This window comes from Mustela nigripes, chromosome 16 (genome assembly GCF_022355385.1).
Source record: "Mustela nigripes isolate SB6536 chromosome 16, MUSNIG.SB6536, whole genome shotgun sequence".
NCBI lineage: Eukaryota > Metazoa > Chordata > Mammalia > Carnivora > Mustelidae > Mustela > Mustela nigripes.
Genome location: NC_081572.1, coordinates 18,486,915 through 18,507,798, shown reverse-complemented (window position 1 = coordinate 18,507,798; position 20,884 = coordinate 18,486,915). Strand labels below are relative to the sequence as shown.

The following is a 20,884-nucleotide window of genomic DNA, read 5'->3' as shown; positions in this document are numbered from 1 at the left end:
CTCCCGTCTGAAGTGAGAAGTCAGCCTTGCTCTCATGGAGGCCCTGAGTTGGGAGGAGGGGGAAAGGGCCTGGAAGAGGCATACGTTTGGGAGAGGCGTGAAGAGAGGACAGAGCTGGGGCAGAGAGACAGGAAAGGAGGAATCCTGAGTGGGGCAGGGCCAGGGAGGGTGGGAGCACCGATGAGAGGCTTGGAAAGTGATTAGTGCCCCCAGGAGCTAGGACCACCTCCCCTGGGGGATTCTGGGAAGTGTAGGGAAGTAGGGGGTGGGCAGGAGTAAATTGCAAAGAGACAGAAGGCCCTAGAGGTGCCCCCACAGAGTAGGGGGTACAGACCTTCCATGCTCTAAGGGAACCCAGGATTTCTAAGTAGGAAAATGGAAAAGTCATTGGACAAGGTCACAAAGGTCAGCTCCACCCTCCCCCTGCCAGGAGTCTCCTGCCCAGGATAGCACCTGTGTGTGTTGTGTGTGCGCACGTGTGGGTGCAGGCATGAGTGTGTTGGCGGGGGATCCTGGGACAGGGTGGGCGTGTTCCCCCAGCATCCTCTGAGATACTCAGGAGAGAAGCAGCTCAAGCCACCACTGGCGGTTCAGGCAGAGCCCCCAGAGTCCTGACCCCCAGCCCAGGGAACACAGAACTGCATAGAAGGAAGAAGTGAGCAGTAGCGAGAACTTAGGTTGCCCAACGTCTGGCAGTGACGCTAACAGCAGTGTGACCTTGGCCAAGTCACTGCTCCTTCACACTTGCTTTCCTCCTTTACAAGGACAGCGTGTGGGGGATCCAGCACCCAGTACAGTACGGAAGCGCAGGATGTGTACAACGGATAGTGTGGGGGGTGCTTCTGGCAGCAGGCGGATACAGTATCAAGTCACAGTGAATCACATCCTGTGAAAGTTTTCAGGTCCTTTTCAAATCTTGTTTAGGAGCATGCAGCTGAAGCAGAATTGCTTTGCTTCAAAGAACAGCCCCACTGTTGATGAGAGGAACAACCTTGGCCTTCCCATTGTTCTGTGCCTTGATTTCCTCACCTGTAAAGTGGGCAGAATAATAATACCCATCCTGGCGTCATCGTGAGGACGAAATGAATTATTATATGTGAAATGCTTTGCACAGTGCCTGGCATTCCACATGTCAGCAGAAAGCCTCCCAGGCTGCAGGGTGCTTCTGACACTGGGCACTCGCCGGCCTTCTGTGTTACCAAGAGAGCTGGCAACACTAGCTGGCTGGAACTGATTAAGATTTCGTTCTGGCTTTATTCTTAAGGCTTTCTTCTGATGATAGCAAGGGGATACTGGTTCTCTAGTTACAATCTTGACAGGGATAAATTTTGATAAATTTTAAATTTAAAAAGTTTCCTAAGGGGCACCTGGGTGGCTCAGTGGGTGAAGGCCTCTGGCTCAAGTCATGATCCCCAGGGTCCTGGAATTGAGCACCGCATGGGGCTCTCTGCTCAGCAGGGAGCCTGCTTCCTATCACCACCCCCTCCGCCTGCCTCTCTGCCTACTTGTGATCTCTGGTCTCTGTCAAATAAATAAATAAAATCTTTAAAAAAATAATAAAATTAAATTTAAAATTTCATACTAATAAGGGGTGACTCCCCTTTCGGTTCCCTTTCCCATCAGATCTGGACACTTGTCTTGGTGGAAAAGGGCTTATGTTTGGGAAAAGAACACTGAAGCTGGCTTCCCAGTGCTTACAGTCTCGAGCATATAGCTGATGGCCTGGTTTCAAACAAGGTAATGAAATAAAATAAAAATAAAAAGTAAACTAAAATAAATAAGAAGGGGTGATTTAAGAATATGACAAAATTCTTCCAAGTGGTACCCACTGTCTGGAGCCTGCAAACCCTGGTAACCTTATGACTCCAATCTTCTTTGATCTCTGATGATAGGACAGAGGCATCCCCGCCCTCAGCAGAGCTGGCACACCTGCACCTTCCTTCCACTCCTCCCTGCCTCTCCTTGCGGTCTCCTCCCTCAGTCCCGTGGCAACAGCGGCAGCGGCCACTTGCTCTCCCCTCCTGCCCTCCTCACACTCCCGTTTAAGCATCCAGAACCCGCAAACCGCCAAAGCCACCCTGGGTCTCCTAAGCCCTTCCTGGAACCGGCCTTGGCAGCAGATGAAAGACACCTCGCCACCCCTTATCTCTGCCGCGTGACCGGCGCTAGTGGGTTCCGCTCCCCCCGCCCAGGGGCGGGGGATACTGGTGGCCCCGCCCTCTGACCCATGCCCTGCCTGACCCTCCTCAAATGCACCCAGAGAAGACTCTGCGCCCCCAGTCCGCGCCCCGCCCGGGCTGGTCCAGCCCCGCCTTGCAGCAGGTTAAGAGCCCCCCAGAGCCGGGAGCTGTGGACAGAAGCGCACTCGTGGGGGGACCAGCCAGTCTGGTTGTCATGGCGACGGCGCGGTTGGCCTGGGCCCTACGGACCACCTCCGTGGGAGGAAGGCTGCGCGGTCCCCGAGGCCCTGGGGGTGCCCGGAGACTGAGCGGCAGCGCACGACGGCGGACGGCCAGGAGCGCCAGCCCAGGTCGCCGGCTCAGCACCGCCTGGGCGCCGGCCCAGCCCGCACGGGAAGGGCCCGAGGGCGCCGAGGACGACCTCCGCTCGCCTGCCCCGGAAGAGCAGGAATGGACACCGCCCCCGGCGCCCCCGGGCCCTCCCGACCCCCCGGGGCCCCCGGCCGGCCGCTCGCTGGTGCAACGAGACATCCAGGCCTTTCTGAACCAGTGCGGAGCCAGCCCCGGGGAGGCGCGCCACTGGCTCACGCAGTTCCAGACCTGCTACCACTCCGCAGACAAGCCCTTCGCAGTCATCGAGGTGAGCGGAGGCCGGCGCCGGCCGTGCCACAGCGACGGGATGTATGGGGGCTGTCCGGCGACGTGTCGCCAGGCATGGCGGGACCCGCTGCGACTCTGCACAGCGGAAGCTGAAAGGGTGAGACGGTGCCGGGACGAGTGCCCGGCGCCGGGTGAAGCTGCGCGCTGCTCCCATAGTCTCACGCCCAGCCCAGGCGAGGAGACTGGGGGACCGTAATCCCCCAAGTGTGATGCGCTGGAGAAGTCTCCCCACCACGCACACACACCGTGGGCGCGATTATGGGTTCAGATGGGAACCCAAGTAGGGAACTTGGACAGGAGGTGCCTGGGTTACCCCTCCCCCCAAGAACTCATAGAGTCCAAGGTCGCAGGGAGGCACAGAGGGAGGAACACCAATGCGAGATAAGGGGATGGCAAGACCCAACGGGGCAAAGGGCGGAGCAGGTGGGCGCCGGTAGCCAGGAATGGGGCCTGACTGCTCCTGGGCAGGGCAGGGGACACCGACAGGGCTGGGAGTGGGGGGTGGTCAGGCTGCGGGAGTCAGGGCCAGTGTTGCCCCTTCTGAACGCTCCCTCCCCCACAGGTGGACGAGGAGGTACTCAAGTGCAGTAGCGCCGTATCCAACTTGGCCTTCGCTCTGGCATTCCTGCAGCGCATGGACATGAAGCCCCTGGTTGTCCTAGGGCTGCCCGCTCCCACGGCGCCCTCCGGCTGCCTTTCCTTCTGGGAGGCTAAGGCACAGCTGGCCCAGAACTGCAAGGTGCTGGTGGATGAGCTGCGGCACAACGCTGCCCCTGCCGTGCCTTTTTTCGGCGGCGGCTCGGTGCTGAGCGCGGCTGAGCCCGCCCCTCACGCCAGGTTAGTGCGGGTCCCGCGTGCGCCCGGCGTCCTTAGACCTCGCCCGGCCGCCCGCCCCGCCCCAGCCCCGCAGGCCTGGAGGGGGCCCTCTTGAGCACAGCGTCTGGCCCCACAGCTACGGCGGCATCGTCTCCGTGGAGACCGACCTGCTACAGTGGTGCCTGGAGTCCGGCAGCATCCCCATACTGTGCCCCATCGGGGAGACGACGGCGCGCCGCTCCGTCCTCCTCGACTCGCTGGAGGTGACCGCGGCTCTGGCCAAGGCGCTACAGCCCACCAAAATCATCTTCCTCAATAACACAGGAGGCCTGCGCGACAGCAGTCAGAAGGTGTATCCCCTCCGTTCGGGCGCCGCTCGCGGGACCCCGGTCCCGGCTGAGTCCTTCTTGGGCTCCCTGCTCGCCTCCCTGACGGGCCCCAGAGTCAAGCCGGGTGGCTAGGGAATGGCTTGGTGCCCAGTTCCGAACCCTCCTCAGCCGAGGACTCCGGGAGGGTGCGAGGGTAAAGGGGTCCGTGGGGGTTAGGGGCGCCGTCCGCGGCCGGCTGCGGGCCAGAGGCTCACCCCCTGGGCCTGGACGCAGGTCCTGAGTAACGTGAACCTGCCGGCCGACCTGGACGTGGTGAGCAACGCCGAGTGGGTGAGCACCAAGGAACGGCAGCAGATGCGGCTCATCGTGGACGTGCTCAGCCGCCTGCCGCACCACTCCTCGGCCGTCATCGCCGCCGCCGCCACGCTGCTCACCGAGCTCTTCAGCAACAAGGGTGCGGGCCGCGCCGCGGGGCGGGGCGGGGGCGGAGACCAGGCAAGACAGGGTTTTGGGGGAGGCAGGCGGGTCTAGGGGAAGTAGGTGGGACTCCGCACGATGGACCGAAGTTGAGGGACAAACTGCCAGGAGAGAGCTTCTCCCCGTATGAAAATCCTGCACGTATCTCTGCTGACCGCAGAGATCACTTCATCGTGGAGATCTTCCCAAGAGGGCCACTGTCCCACTGGCCCCTGTCATATCCGGACACCCCTCCCCCCTCCGACGACCAGGCAGAGCACAGGCAGGAGCTGATGGGCCCTGGCTCTCGGGCTAAACTAACCAACCCCTCGCGCTCTGCGCCACCCCCAGGGTCTGGGACCCTGTTCAAGAACGCAGAGCGGATGCTGCGGGTGCGCAGCCTGGACAGCCTGGACCAGCGCCGCCTGGTGAACCTGGTCAACGCCAGCTTCGGCAAGAAGCTCCGGGACGACTACTTGGCCTCGCTGCGCCCACGGCTGCACTCTGTCTACGTTTCTGAGGGGTGAGCCTGCGGGACCCAGGGGACAGGGACCGAGGGACAGAGCTGGGCAGCTTGTGGCCTAAGAGAGGTCCCAGCCTGCCTCTCCCCTGCTGCGCCAGGTACAACGCGGCCGCCATTCTAACCACGGAGCCCGTACTGGGAGGCACCCCATATCTAGACAAGTTTGTGGTGAGCTCCAGCCGCCAGGGACAAGGCTCGGGCCAGATGCTCTGGGAGTGCCTGCGGCGGGACTTGCAGACGCTTTTCTGGCGCTCCCGCGTCACCAACCCCATCAATCCCTGGTAGGTCCCGCCCCCCGCCCCCGCCCCAGCTCTCCACAGCCACGCCCCCCGAAGGCTGGGCCTCCCCCAAGGAAAAGGCTCCACTCCATGTGATCCCACATTCCCCAAGGAGCAGACCACACACGGAATCTGAGATTTCCCCAGAAGCAGAGCACACTTAAACACGCTCTGTCCCACTGCAGTGGATTCCTTGAAGACACTCCCTGACTCTCCCAGCGTCCTTAGAAGAGTCCTGATCCTCCAGTCTCTATTCCCGGCCTAATGGCCAAGCGCTGACCCCAGGCCTACTGCAGCTCCAGCATAATGGTCTCTCCTTTCTCTTTCCTTCTACAACTATGCCCTCATCCAGCTGTGTGGGGACCAAGAGGTGAACAAGAACCCCTCCCCTGGAGGCACAGAGCAAAGGACGTCCTCAGTCTAAGCTTCCTAGCTTTGGGACTCTGGCAGGTCAACTAGCTTCTCCGGGCCTTAGCTGCTTCTCTGTGCAAAGAGCATACCACACCACCAGGCTCTTGGCGGCTGCTGTAAGGGTGAAACCGGATAACAGCAGGGTGCCTAGCATGTAGATGGCATGCCTAAAAGCTTGCCCTAAAAGCTGCCTCCTTCCCCCCAACCAGGTACTTCAAACACAGTGATGGCAGCTTCTCCAACAAGCAGTGGATCTTCTTCTGGTTTGGCCTGGCCGATATCCGGGACTCTTATGAGCTGGTCAACCATGCCAAGGGGCTGCCGGACTCCTTCTGCAAGCCAGCTTCTGACCCAGGCAGCTGACCCTCACTGCCTGCCCTTCAGGCCCTGGGACAACCAGGGTGAACCAAAGTCATGCCTGCTGGAGGTGATGATCCCAGGCAGCCACAGGCTGGACCAGGCTTGATGGCTAAGTGATCTGCAGAGAAGGAAGCGGCTCCTACTCTACTCTGTCCAGAGGGGGGCGCCCAAGAGGGCACAAGCCCAGGAAGAAGGGTGTGTCCAAGACAACCCCGGACCCTCACCACTGGCTCCATAACTATAACCAGATGGCCTTCCTTTTTCAGTCTAGAGATTTGGGAAGCCAGGGTCGAGGGCTTGCCGGTTTGCCTTCAGGGCGAACCTTAAAGGTGGGCCAGTCTCTGTGGCCTCCGTTCTGTTTCGAGACCCCCTTATCCAAAATATCACCCCCATTTGCTTGATAGTCCACCACTTACTTTAATCCCTTTGGGTCTTACAACTTTTCAGGAGGCCTTGATTAAAACACAAATACTTGTCTGAGAGTCAGCTCACACTTGAAAGGAAATGAGCAGTGACCTTCTGGGAGCAAGATCTTGAGGGCTGGAGAACCAGGGGGCTCCCAGAGGGAAGAGAGGAGCTAAATGAGATGGAGTGCCTCCAAGATGAATGCTGTCACCGTCTCCCTCACCTGGATGTCAGCAGCCCCCAGTGGGGCTCCCCTCCACCCCACAGACCAGACCAACAGCAGCCCCAGCTCTCTTTCCAAGCAAGGCCCAGACTTGGATGTTTTCCCCTAGACCCACTGGAGGCTGTGTCCATCTGCTGAGAACACCTCAGCCAGCAGGAGCCCAAAGCCAGAGGTCTCATTCCACATTTTTGACCCCCGCGATGTGACAGGCCCCATGCTGGTCGCCAGGCTACTTTCAATCAGGAGGTGCATGGACAAGCAGGGAGAGGACCATCATGGCACAGCAGGGCCATGACAGAACCAAACCCCAGGAGCAGCTTCTGCCTTCCCTCAGAAGAGGGGTGACAGAGCGCACAGCTGTGTGTGGGCATTAAGACAGGCCCGACCTGGAATCCAGCTGTGGCTGCATTTGCTCTGTGGCTTGAGGGAAGCTGCTCACCTTCTCTGAGCTTCCATTTGCCCCATCTGTAAGATGTAAAATCCTCAGAGTGGACACTCAATGCTAGCCCCCCTGCCCCCTGCCAGCTGCCCTCACCAAAGATTTCTTCAAAAGAAACCAGGAGGAAAAAAGGGTAGGCAGAGACAAGCTACGACACAGGGACCGAGGCGATGGATCAAAGGCAGAATACAGGGAGGATCTTGACTAGACGGCCAAAGGCCTGTGGGAACCCTCAGAACAGGGCAGAGATCACGGGGGAACCAAAGTGGGGCTTAACCAGATGCGGTCTCTCAAAAAACCCAAGATCAATCCCAGCCAATGGCAATGTGCCCTGCGGGGAGAACAGAGAAGCAAAGCCAAATGTCTATATAAAATGTTTATTTTTGGAGGACTGTGTGGTCTGGTCTTTGGGAGGGCACTCACCCCAACCAGGCCAACCATAGAGCTGGAAACATCAGGCAGGAGGCAGGAAGCTAGCCACCGCCTGCCCTACCCCCCGCACACCCCGGGCAGCGGCCTGCTCTGCTTTCAAGGTGGGGCAACAGCAAGTGCTGTTTCTGCCTCCAGCACACCCTGAGAACGCACTCCGCGGCACCTGGCCCCTGGCTCCTCCCAGCCCCGAACACGTGTCAACACACACAGTCTCAGTCTCAGTCTCAGTCTCCAGAAAGCACTGTAGAGCCTAGCTGCGCTTGGCCAGGTTCAAAAAGGAATTTTTCACATCTGCTCACTTCTGGTTCATGGTCTTCCTCTGTCTTCCATTCTCAGTAGCCCCCCCCAAGCCCTGCCTTACTCCCTTCTCTGAGACAGGAGACCCAGGGAGCAGCTGGCCTCAGGTCTCCCACCACCGAACAGGAAAAAGCCCTGTAAGGCATCGTGAGCGGGGCTCCCACCCACCCAGGGCCGAGCCCAGGTACCAGGGAAGAGACTTGCCTCTTACCAACACATACACACACAGCAAAGAACCAAACCAACAGAGTGGAAAGCAGAAGGAAACAACGGGGCCAGCAAGCAGGAAGGCGGGTGGCCCTCGGTGGCTTGCTGCGCCCATCTCGGCCTCTCCCCGTGCCACTCAGCCATCAGTGGCCAGGATGACGGCAGCCCCAAAGATGCCCACACTCTCTCCAAGGAGCTTCATCTGGTTCCAGAACTCAACGCGCCGTGTGTTGTGCCAGTAGGCGACATTGCCATCAATGAGCAGCATGACGGGGGGCAGCAGAATGGCCAGGATCTGGGCAGCCAGGGTCACGTAGTAGCCCGAAAGGAAGGCCAGGGCCAGGACGCCGTACAGCACGAAGAAGAGCTGGATCATCAGCTCCCCTCCCGGGAGATGGTTCAGATAGGCCAGCCGGTCCTCCTTGCTGTGCTGCAGCGAGTAGGCCTAAAGACACACCATCCTATAAGTCTCTCCTGCAGGCTGAGGAGCCTGTCTGGGGACAGCTGGCCCTGAGATGCCAACTGCAAGTCAGCCTCTGCCAGCGGGGCCCCTGACTCCTGGCTCAGACCTGGGGCTCTCTAAAAGGAGGGCCTGCATCTCCCCCCACACAGGCTAGGGAACTCCGGAGGTTAGGGCCTGTCTCTCCTCACCTTTGGGGCTCAGGAGGGCAGAAGCGTGTCTCCGCTGCCAGACTGGGGCTCTCACCTCTGAGTACAGAGCTCTGCACATGGGATATGGTGCCCAGGAACCAAGATGAAGCCAAGTGACCTGGAGCCTGTCCAGGTCCCCAGCCACACTGGCTCCCCCTAGGTCGTCCACTAGGGAGTACCATAACTCACTACTCCAACCAACTCTAAGCAACAGAGCCCCATCTGGTGTCTGAATCCCACCAAACCTCTCCTTTGCTCCCTCTCCCAGTCCTCTGCAGGCTGAAGCCACGAGAGGACCAGTCCACCCTGTTCTGCTGACTCTCAGGCTTGGGACTGGACAGTCAATCCAACCTCTTCTCTCCCTGGTGGCAATAATGCTGGAAGAAGGGACCCTCAGCCAGGTCTCAGGCACTTGAATGGTTCCTGAGCCCAATAGCTGGCTGGGGCAGTGTCCAGGAGGCAGACCATCAGGAACTATATATGCAGGGCCTTATTCTGCCCACCTCCCTGGATTCTGCCTCACTCCCAGGCAAGCACTTCCAGCCAACCTACCAGCAACCCCCCAACCTACCACGCAGATGAGGTAGATGCCCAGGAACACCTGGCCGGTGGACTGGAGGGAGCGGCTGCGGGGCTTCCGGCGGTACAGCTCCCCAGCGCCGCTGGCCAACACAAGAAAGCCGCCGATGATAGCAACTGTGCGAGAGTACATCCGGACCTGGACCGAGGCGAGGGGACCCCAGTCAGGAACTGCAGCCACCACCTTTCTCCTGGCTGTCTAGAGCACAGCACTGCCCATCTCTATACATCCCATTCCATCCGATGAACCCTCTTACCGTTTCCAAGTGTGGTGGGCAGGTGCAGCAGAGATAGAACTCTTTTTATCAGAAGTGGAAACTGAGGCCCAGGGGATTACTAAAATTGTCCAAGGTCCTACAGAAAGTGTCCAGATACCAAGAGTTGCCCCCTCTACACCTCCAGGTGTACAGACTCGAATCCCAATGTTCTTTCTGCTATAGAGTATAGTCTATCCCATAAAAAAAAAAAAATCAGGGATCCCACTGTCCGGTAGTTGTTCGCACATCTGCCACCCCCACTGGACTGACAGTCCCTGCCTCTGTCCAGGATTATCTACACACCTGCAGCACCTGGTACAGGTTCTGGCACTTCAGATTTACATGCCGCCCTAAATTAATTAAATTTCATGAAATCAGATGGCTGGAACCAGTACTCTCCAAGGTCCCTTTTGCCCTATATTCTGACATTACTAACTAATGGCATAAAGGGTTCTGGCCTCACCTGCAATGCTAACTGTCGTGTAACTTTGGGGAAGTCTGTTTCTCATCTTTGCACCTCAGTTTTCACGCCCTGAAAGACAGTCTTGTGTGGTCTCTGAGGGCCTTTCATCTTTGCAGTCTGTAACAATCTCCACAAGCCTAGGGGTTCTGCCTTCCCAGGCTTCACACTATGCAACTGGCTAGCACCATGCATTACCCGCTGCCCCGGGGTCACTGGGCACTGGCCTCGGGCTCCCCAGCCCCCTAGCGAAGTCCCGCCTTGGGCCGAGGTGCTCACCTTCAGCCAGTCCCCGTAGTGGACGTAGCCCCCGATGTAGGCGGCGTAGGTGCTAATGGCCAGCTGGAGGGCGGCCCCCAGCGCGAACCAGCGCCGCTTCACTCCAAAGGACATGAAGCTGGCGCACAGCACGGCCGCCCCCAAGTCGAAGTACAAGTAGGGCACTGGGATGTCGGGCTTCCTGCGAGCCGGAGAGGGGAGGAAGCAACGAGGACAGAATGAAGCGGGAGAAGAGCCTTACGACCCCCTAAGTTCCCACAAGCTCCCCTGCGCCCCTGAACCGGAGGCCCTTCTCACGGCCAGGACCGCTGCGCTACGCTCGATGCCCACCTTGCCCCAGACCAGGGCCCCTAACAAGCCCGAGATCCCAATTCTTCCCCAGCCCAAGGGTCCCAACTTCTTCCCCACCTCACTGCACCCCCGTTCTTCGGACGGGCCGTACCGCCACCCCACCGCGCTCGGCGGCCGCGTGGGCCCGCTCACCGGCGCGCCTCGGCCCTCTCAGCGTACAGCATGAGCTGGCTGAAGCACCCCCAGAATGGGCAGCGTGTGAGCAACACCGAACCCAGCTGCATGATCAGCTGCAGCATCCACCGTCGCGAACCCATCTTCGACGCCATCTTGGGAAAGGGCAGTCCGCTGCGGCGTCACCCCCGACGGGGAGGCTGGCGCCGGGATGCGACACGCAACTTCCGGATCTCGCGAGGCGGCGGGGGCGGGGCTGAGGACAGCATTTTTCCCCTTCCGACGGGAAATAGTGCTCTCGCTCTCTAGTTCCGGACAGAAGGATGTGTTCCAGCTGCGGAGTTCATCCTTTCTCCCTGCTCTGGGGCTTAAGGACCCCTCCTCGTGGATGCAAAATTGAAAACTAGACCAGAGGAAGGAACAGTGGGTGCAGGATATCAGCGCCGTGGACGAACTGGTGTTTGCTGCTAAACCTGGGCTCCAATCCTAACTCCAACCCTAACGGACTTGGGGCATATCCCCTGCACTTTCTAAGACCCATCTGTAAAATGAAGAGGCCAGGGGCACCTGGGTGGCTCAGTGGGTTAAAGCCCCGCCTTCAGCTCAGGTCATGATCCTAGAGTCCTGGGATGGAGCCCCGCATCAGGCTCTCTGCTCTGCGGGGAGCCTGCTTCCCCCTCTCTCTCTTCCTGCCTCTCTGCAAACTTGTGATCTCTGTCAAATAAATAAAATCTTTAAAAAAAAAAAAAATGAGGAGGACATCCACTTCCCAGCGTAGTTCAGTGCTTTCAGTGTGGCAGTGATGGTACCAGCTCATAGCAGAGGGTAGGTAGATGGTGTAAACATACACAAAATCTCTCTTCTTCTATTTAATTTTAGAGTAAGGTGTTCCCTTGGCTAAGTCACTCGTGGAGAAGTTTGGTCTCTGTCTGTCTTCCCTCTATCCCCTGAGAGAAAAAGCAAGATCCGATGTGGACACAGGGGACATCTCAGATCAGTCTGTTCTCTCCAGCTCCAGTGCTCCTGCTAACTTCTATTGGTTTAACAGCAGCAGGCTTCCAGCTGGCCTCCCCAGCTTCTCCTTTGGCCTCCTTGTTAATTCTTAGCCCCCTATTTTAAGTTTTCCTGACATCAGATACCCTTCCTTTGAATCCCTCAGCACAATGGCAATTATATATTTTAGATTCTTTGTTAACGACCAGATTAACCCTAGATTGTGAGCTTCGTGGGGCCAAGGACAGTCTTGGATTCCTGCTTACTATGTCCTCGCAGCCTAGTAGATGAGCTGCATTCAGGAAATACATGTTAAATAGATAAATGAACAGAAGATGTGGCCAGTAGGTCTCATTCATGGTAGGTAGTCAGTAAGTAATTCGTTCAGTAAATGGGCGAAAGTTCTGGGCACTCCAGGATTGCCACCACAAAGCCACCCCCACCTATCTTCCTGCACCCCCTACCACCACCCTGCCACACACAAATTCATCTTCCAGTATTGAAGTTAAGACTACAAGCACTCCCACCAGGCTGTTTAATTCGGGTCTGTTTGCTTCCAATTGCCTGAGATGGGGAGAGGAGCCTCATGTGAATTAAAAATTCCCACTCAGCCAGTAAAGCTACATACAACACCTCTCATATCTTATTTTTTAGTCCCTGGAATAAAGCCTGGGCATAACAGAAACATGAGGGAGAGACAGATATATCCATCTAGGATATAACATCTAGGAAATGGGATTATTGTGTACCTATATGCTGGGGTGGGGGTGGGAAAGAGGAATGTCCAGACGAAGGGAATGAGAAAAAACTTGGATTAAAGGCCATTTTGTTTACCTCCCCCCATGCACCAGTGACAACCACGTGAGGTGAGTTTTCCACAAGTACATAGTACAGAATCAAATTTTCCCTTGGCTTTATTTTTCCATCTCTTCACCCATTCCCAATTCAAATGTGACAAGAATGCAGAGCCCTCAAGAGGAAGCTAAGGTGTTGAAGACTGGAACTGGGACACTGTACGCCCACAAAATAGTTGTAGGAGCCTGACTGGGTTGTCCCCACGGGAACAATACCCCTACCCCATCCCACCACCTTCATGACTTTATCAACAGCAGTGGCCAGGGACATGTGTGGGGAGGGGCAGGAGACGGATTCATGAAGCTTCCCTGGGTACCCCTCCCACCTTAATTCCCTCTGGTCTCCAGTCTCTGCCTTCTACTGCCCTAGTCCCTAGAAGGTTGCTGAGAAGTACTAAGGGTCAAATCCCTTTCTAGGCTTGGGAAAGATGCTAGCATTGTGCTAAGGCAGAGACCAGGTGAGTGGGAGGAATGCCTGCGAGAGGAACACAGCCATTTGTTGCCCCCTGCCGCCCACCCCCTCATTCTTCCCACTCCTGTCCAGGACGACAATTCAGCTGGAAAGACTTCTGAAGAACAGCCTTTTTTGTCATCTACATCTCTACCTGATGTCCACCTCTCTATCTGCTTTCCCTCCTCCTGCTGCCTTCACTTCCCTTTGCAGCAGCCCCTCCCTCTCCAGAAGGCTCTCCCACTCCCCAGCTCCCCTGGAGCCCCACCTGGGCTTGTGCACTGCCATGCCCAGAGCCACAGTGACCAGCATGGTGCCCAGGGTATCCAGCACAATAGCTGTCTTAGGCAGGCAGAGCCGGGCCTCCGCACCGCTCAGCACCACCCCCAACTGGTGAGGGCCAGGAGAAGTCAGGTTGCCCAGGTTGACCACCCACAAGTGCCACAGGTGGTCCAGGTTTCCCAAAGGCCTACTGCAGGTCAGTCTTGCACCCAGGGGTTACTAGCCAGCAGCAGCCACATGCCTGCCATCTAGGTGTTTGCAGTCACCTTGAAACTAAGGTGTGGCAAGCAGTCGTCTACTGGAGAGAGGCTGCCTGGCGCAAATGAGGCTGCAGAGACCTCAGCTTCCAGCACACTGATGTTACTCCTAGCCACAGGGGACCTCCAGGCCTGCATGGTGGCCAGGCCACTCATAGCAGTTTCCAGCCAGCAAGAGCTAGTGTAGACAGAAGAGGCCCCCAAGCCTGGCTCTGCCCAGCTCGGTCAGCCATTTGGGACTTAGCTTGAACTGCTCAGGTTCCCCAGGCCCCACAGGCTGCAGGGGTCCAGGATGATAAACAGGTTGTGAGAGAGAGCCAGGAAGAGCAGAGAGTCTGGGGTGGTGAAGACGTCCAGGGGCAGGCAGGCCAGCTGGTTGTGGCTGAGGTGCAACCACTCCGGGAGACCCAGGCACCCCAGGGCTCCACAGCCAGATCCCACAGCAACACCCAAAGTCCCCACTCAGATTATCGTGGCTCAGCTCCAAGAGTCACTCTGCCAGAGAGCCTGAGAGGGAGGCTGAGTCGGGGGAGAACTCTCATACCCCGCACTTCCTGTGACTGGACAGGTGCACGGTGCTGGGCTCACTGCCACCAGATTCCTGAGTAAGGCCATAGCCACCATATGGAAGGAGTAGCCACACCTCCCCCATCCTTGCCCCATGAGGGGCTGGGAGGATGATAACCTCAGGCCTGCATCAGGCTCATGGATATATAGACCTTGGTGCCTCACTCCTCCAGCCAGGACTCTGGGGAGTGTGGGTATGCTAGGGAGAGGAAAAGCAGATACTACTCAGGGGTCTCACCATTTGCCATGTCCCCCAACATGGTCTTATGGACACCTCCCTCCATCTCCCATAATTTAACCTGCTACCAAGGCTCTGGCAAGTGCCATTGCAGCCTGAGACACCAGCATTCTGATCCCCTACCCCCGCCACCTGTCATTCCCTTATGCCTACTAGGATGAAAAACAATCAGGGAAGATGGCCTTTTTAAAGTCTGGCACCCCTTCTTTCCTCTCACTCCATACCCACCCCCACTTATTTCCCACAGCCCAGGAGCACCTCTGCCTTTTCCTGGCCCTAAACACTCCCTGCGTCACTCAACCAGCCAACATTTGCAGAGTCCCTGTTCTGCAAGAAGACACAGCCTTGACTGGACCCTGGCTTAATCTGGCCGCTGAGGTCAGAAGTGCAAGGCACTCCCTTGTATTCCTGGCACCACCTGCCAAGTGCAGCCCCAGCCCAGGAATAGCAGTGAAAAGAATCTCAGCTCTGGTTACCTGCCCTCCTGGCCTCCTGCCAGAACCCCAGCCCGAAGCAGCAGAGACCCGATCTTAAGGAAGCCACAGCGCTGAGGGTGGGGATGGGGCAGGGGGCAGGTTGAGGACATCTCCAAGGCCTTGTGGCCTTATAACCAGGGGAGTAGGATCCTGCCCTGCCTAAGACCACCACTCCTTTTGAGCCCCACATCTTTTGAGCCCCACATCCTGGCCTATCACTTGTCAGGATGGCAGCCTAAGGCCCCTAGGAGGCCTCCACTCAGCACATCTCACATCCACAAGTCAAAAAGGGGCCAGGCATCTTCTTTTCATTCTATACTGCCTGCCTAAGAAATATGCCATCATCTATAATCTGCATATATATATATATATGCGCATATATATATACATATATATGTATATGTATATATGTATATATATATGCACATATATATTCACCCATCTATAATCCATCTTCTCTGGACACAAAGGAAAGAAATACTCTCTCCTCACTGGGCCAAAGGTCAAAATACTCTGTTCTGACCTTTGAAGAGTGTCCAGCATTGTCTCCTGAAAACAGACTGGTCTGGGGACAGGGTGTCTGTACCCACCACTTCTGCCTTCCCCTAGGAGGCCAACCAAACAAGTTTCTTTCTGGGTTCCCTAGTGTGCTCACCAGCCCCACGCAGCAGGTCTTAAGAGAATCCTAATGGCCATATGGAAGACATGGTTACCAAGCGCCAGGCATCTCATTAAAGGCTTGATTTAATCCTCAACTGAGACACTCATTTTACAGAGGAAACTAACACTCGGCAAAGATACATAGGCTGCCAAGTCACACTGTTGATCAGCGGCTGCGGTGAAATCTGACTTGACCTAGACCTGTCTGAATCCGGCCATGCGCCTAACCACCAAACCACAGTGACCAAGACTGGGCCACTGTCTCACTTGCCAAACACCCCTCAAAAAATTAAGGTCTATGGGTGAATAACACAGATTATCACCAGAATGGGAAAAGCAGCTGAGCCACCATCAACTTAGAATATGAATCTGACCCTCTGACCCTTTGATTGATCAGATCTGGGCCCCTTTGAATTAGTTCAAGGGATCTGGTTCAAGGAAATTAAAATGAAAAATTTGAAAAATCACTGTCAATAATCTTTAAGGGGTACCTGGCAAGCTGTCGCTGGAGTGTGTGACTCATGATTGTGGGGTTGTTGGGTATTGAGATTACTTAAATACTTAAATTACTTAAAGTAATCTCAATACCCCACCTTGAGTATTGAGATTACTTAAAAAAATAGAATCTTATTTAAAAATTATAATAATCTTTTTTTAAAAAGATTTTATTTATTTATTTCACAGACAGAGATCACAAGTAGGTAGAGAGGCAGGCAGAGAGAGAGGGGGAAGCAGGCTCCCTGTTGAGCAGAGCCCGATGCAGGCCTCGATCCCAGGACCCTGAGATTATGACCTGAGCCAAAGGCAGAGGCTTTAATCCACTGAGTCACCCAGGTGCCCCCCAAATTATAATAATCTTCATTGGATGCCTGGGTGGCTCAGTGGGCTAAGCGTCTGCCTTCAGCTCAGGTCATGATCCCAGGGTCCTGGGATTGAGTCCTACATGGGGCTCCTTGCTCAGCAGGGAGTCTGCTTCTCCCTCTCCCCCTGCCCCCTGCTCATGAGCTAGCTCTCTTTCAAATAATAAATAATAATAAGATCTTTTATTTAAAAATTTTTCAAAATTAAAAATTATAATATCTGAGAAAATATTACAAACTGAAGGTTACCAGAGACGAGCTCGCTCATCAAAAGTTCCAACTTTCATTAAGTCAGACAAGTGTAACAACAGTTAACAAAATTCAAAAAGGTTCATTGAGCATGATGTGTGAGCAGTTACCTAGGACACAGCGACTACCAGGTGCCCGCATGAGGGCACCAAAAGTAAGTTATACTCAAACAACTTCGATTCCTTTTTTGATAGGCTAACTAGATGACTATCTCAGACAAACATCTGGATCTTATTAAAGTCTCTCATCACATTCCTTGCAATAATGAAAACACAGAAGACAGTTTATACAAACTGGAATTAATACAACACTGGGATGGATAACCGCTATATTACAGAATCAAGATTTTTTAAAAGCTCTTAACAGGCTGGAATAGTTGGCTGAAAAAAGCCATTTCACGCTCCCAGTCACATCTGTGTGCCCCTCGGCCGGGGCCTATGAGGAAAGGAAATATCCTGAAGAGCAGGGCCAGCTTGCTGGACACCTGAGCTCTAGCCATGGCTCTAGAAAGGAGCTGCTGCTTACAGGACAAAAGGACACAGTTTCACAAAGCAGTGAGCTCCCCATCAATGAAAGAGGTCAAGTAGAGACAGACAGTCTATTGAGGATGCTGGAGAGAGGATATTTAAACTGGAAGATGCGGCGCCTGGGTGGCTCAGTCGGAATCACCCTTGGGTGATTCCGAGGTCCTGGGATTGGAGCCCTGGGTTGGGCCCCCTGCTCAGCAGGGAGTCTGCTTCCTCCTCTGCTCCTCCCCCTCCCATACTCTCTCTGTCTCACTCATTCTCTCTCTCAAATAGATAAATCTTTTTTTTCTCTTTTTTCCCCAAAGATTTTATTTATTTATTTGACAGACAGAGATTACAAGTAGACAGAGAGGCAGAAAGAGAGAGAGGGAGAAGCAGGCTCCCTGTGGAGCAGAGAACCCGATGTGGGGCTCGATCCCAGGACCCTGGGATCATGACCTGAGTCGAAGGCAGAGGATTTAACCCACTGAGCCACCCAGGTGCCTCAAAATCTTTTTTTATTTTTTAAGATTTTATTTATTTGACAGAGAGAGAGAGCAAGAGAGAGCACAAGCGTGGGAGCGGCGGGCAAGAGGGAGGGAGAAGCAGGCTCCCCATTGAGCAGAGAGCCTGATGTGGGACTTGATCCCAGGACCCTGGGATCATGACCTGAGCTGAAGGCAGACGCTCAACCGAGCAACTCAGGTGCCCCTCAGATAAAATCTTAAAAAAAAAAAAAAATTATAGGGGCGCCTGTGTGGCTCAGTCATTAAGTGTCTACCTTCAGCTCAGGTCGTGATCCTGGGGTCCTGGGATTGAGCCCCACATCAGGCTCCCTGCTCAGCGGGAAGCCTGCTTCTCCCTCTCCCACTTTCCCTGCTTGTGTTCCCTCTCTCACTGTCTCTCCCTCTCTGTCAAATAAATAAATAAAATCTTTAAAAAAAATTATAAACTGGAAGGCTGGACTATTCCCTATGAGCTGCAAAATCCGTGACATTTCTAAGTCAGGGTATCTGTGCTGAGCTTCTTATACCGCCTGGGCCATCCCAGCCCCAGAAGCCTCCTCTTTCTGCACACTGTTCACATACTGACTTCTGGCTTCTCCTTCCCATAGCCAGGACACAAGGAGGACAGTGGGACACTTTCAGAAAGAGTAATCTGAACAAAAGCCAAAATGTATCTGAGAACAGCTTCCATCTGCAGGGGTGAAGAGTCCATTACTGGATCCCAGCCAAACTGCCCCTCCCCCTACAGTGCCCACCTGATGAACACCCTTGGTTGTGCCCAGCTCTCCACCTTCTGTGTCCGCACCTCGGCCACTTGGCGGGACAACCTCAAGGTCACACAATGGGCATCTGGTTACACGCTAAATGCATGAGTTTGGACCTCAGCAACCATGCCATTTCTCCCGTGTCTACTGAACCAGTGGACATGCCCTCCTTTGCCCTCACCTCCCCGTTAAATCTACAAACACCAGCAACTGTACAGTCTTCTCCTTCCTTCCTCTTTATAGTGGAAGGAGAGCCTCTTCCCATCAGAAGCCAAAACATCTGTGGCCATGGATCTTGTCTACGACCTTCTGGAGTTCACGATGAGGTAATGACTCTGAAACACCCCAGCTGCAGCCCAGTCCCTGCTGAATGCCAGGCTTGTCACCCACCTGTCCGGCTGCCATCTGCTCTTCAGGGTTTTATGGGTAAGACAAATATGGCAGAACAAGACTCTTGATTTTTCCACAAAACTCTTCCTCTCTCATTGTTTGCCATCTACCCGGTAGCTGCTCTCATTCCTTTCCGCCCACCACCTCAGCCTCAAACCTTCTTCATCAGCAAGCCCTGTTCCTCTGTCACCACCATGTCGTGCCTGGATGACCGGAATGCAGCGATGTGATTCCACCTTTGCCCCTTGACAGACTAAAGCCCTCGACAGCTTCCAACCCTCGAACAGCTCCCCACTGTGCCAAGAACAGATTCCAGTCCCTACGATGGCAACGAGGCCCTGCCTGATCCGGCTCTTGCTCACGGGGCTTCAGCCACCTGTCTTCTAGTCATTCCTAAACACCCCAAGTTCCTAGCACCCTCACTTAGCACCTGCTGCTGCCCCTATCCAAGCACTCTTGGCTGGCACCTCGTTCAGATTTCAGCTTATATGACATCTCAAGGGGCCATTCCAGAATGTTGTCTTCAGAGCAGTACCTGTACCTCCCCACAATGACCAGGAGCAGCTACCTGAAACCAGGACAGAGACCAGAACAAAGGGGGCCGGATCCGAAAAGAAGCCACCACTTACGAATTCCTCCACTAAAACTAACTGCAGAGTCAGCATCAAAAGGGTTGATGGGACAGGTTATTTGAGAAGTCACTAGAAATATGCCTCACCCTCGCCTCACTTAACCAGTCAGGAAGCGAGTTAGTTCCCTGTTAAACTTTTCAACAAAATTGAAAATGACAGGAAAATGGGACGGGGAGGCCACAGCCCGCCCAGGGTTGGTCCCAGCCGCCGAAGCATGCACTCAAGAAACCTGAGGGAGAGCCCCGCTGCTCCCACCTTGCCCTTCATCTCCCATGTCCTTTGCTGATCCCTTGTCCTCTTTTCAAGCTGGACCTCCAGCCTTCCTCAAATCCCACTGCATCCTGGATGGCTTTACGTCTCCTCCACTCAGGCAACTCATCTAGTTATTAAACTGGTAACTTTCGAACTTCTACCTTCAATTATATTCAACAGCCGGGTGCTAGGGAATACTACAAAAATGAGGAAGTCATTATCCTTGCCTTGGAGCCTCAAAATTCCCCCATCAGACCACGCAAGGCAAACCTAAACAAATAACGTATAATGCACATCATACATGCCCCATGACGTGAGTAATACAAAAAAATTCTAGGAATCGCCTTCTACCTTAATTGTCGAGGATGGCTTCCGAGGTGGCTCTGAAGCAAGGCATGGTAGGATAAGACAGACAAGATAAAATAAGACAGGCTGGGAGTAATCGGAGAGATCATCTATCCCCGTGTTTCTTCGATTGTAACAAGTCTAAGATGCTAAGATTAGCATGCCCTTCGTGAGCTGGGGATGAGGCAACCACAGCCAGCAAGTTTCATCCGACATGAAGCACACTGCAGTGTAGAAGTGCAAGGGGTAGGGATAAAGAAATGTTTTAGAATCTGGAAGTTTCGAAAGATGTTAGCCATCAGGGGTGGGAGTGGGAAAACGTTCGCCTTATTTTCCAGCTTTCTCTAGTGAGCCATGTAAGTCTTTTAAAATAAAAAAGAACAAACTTGTTTTGAAACTCTAGCCCCAGTAGTCTATGACCAGTGGACGGCAGCCAAACAGCATCCTTTTCTCCCCTTAAGGTCCCCTGTGCTCTTAAGCCGAACCCCTTAAGTTTAGGCTGTACATGCTGATGATTCCTTTTTTTTTTTTTTTTTTTTTTTTTTTTTAATTTTTTTTTTTTTTGACAGACAGAGATCACAAGTAGGCAGAGGGGCAGACAGAGAGAGAGAGGAGGAAGCAGGCTCCCTGGATCATGACCTGAGCCGAGGGCAGAGGCTTTAATCCTCTGAGCCACCCAGGCGACGCCATGCTGATGATTCTTAAAGGAGAAATCTCTGGCATGAGCAGCCTCTTCCAGCAGTGATAAGAAAGCAAACGCACCATGTAAACAATGACCATCCTCCAATCCCAATTCCCAGACCTGCCCCGGCCTCTCTCCCCACCGCTGCTCACCCTGCACGTTGCAGGTCCTAGCCTCATTCGTTCTCACCACCGTGTCCCTCGTGTCAAGAAG

General features: G+C 54.7%; 2 protein-coding genes across 3 annotated transcripts; one reads left to right on the top strand and one right to left on the bottom strand.

Annotated features, from left to right (window-relative positions):
• The first annotated feature begins 2,237 nt into the window (after window positions 1–2,237).
• Window positions 2,238–7,466, top strand: NAGS (N-acetylglutamate synthase). Of its 2 annotated transcripts, XM_059378602.1 has the most exons (7): window positions 2,241–2,820; window positions 3,403–3,677; window positions 3,793–4,006; window positions 4,259–4,439; window positions 4,793–4,964; window positions 5,063–5,245; window positions 5,863–7,466. In XM_059378602.1, the coding sequence occupies exons 1-7, from the start codon at window positions 2,251–2,253 to the stop codon at window positions 6,014–6,016; spliced, it is 1,749 nt and encodes a 582-aa protein (XP_059234585.1). In that variant the 5' UTR covers window positions 2,241–2,250; the 3' UTR covers window positions 6,017–7,466. The 2 variants fall into 2 exon arrangements, with proteins under 2 accessions (XP_059234586.1, XP_059234585.1); XM_059378603.1 differs by lacking the exon at window positions 5,063–5,245 and having other exon boundaries at window positions 2,238–2,820.
• Window positions 7,444–10,907, bottom strand: TMEM101 (transmembrane protein 101). Its single transcript, XM_059378604.1, has 4 exons — window positions 10,726–10,907; window positions 10,243–10,423; window positions 9,239–9,385; window positions 7,444–8,461 (listed from the first exon to the last, which is right to left on the bottom strand). The coding sequence occupies exons 1-4, from the start codon at window positions 10,860–10,862 to the stop codon at window positions 8,153–8,155; spliced, it is 774 nt and encodes a 257-aa protein (XP_059234587.1). The 5' UTR covers window positions 10,863–10,907; the 3' UTR covers window positions 7,444–8,152.
• Between the last annotated feature and the right edge of the window lie 9,977 nt (window positions 10,908–20,884).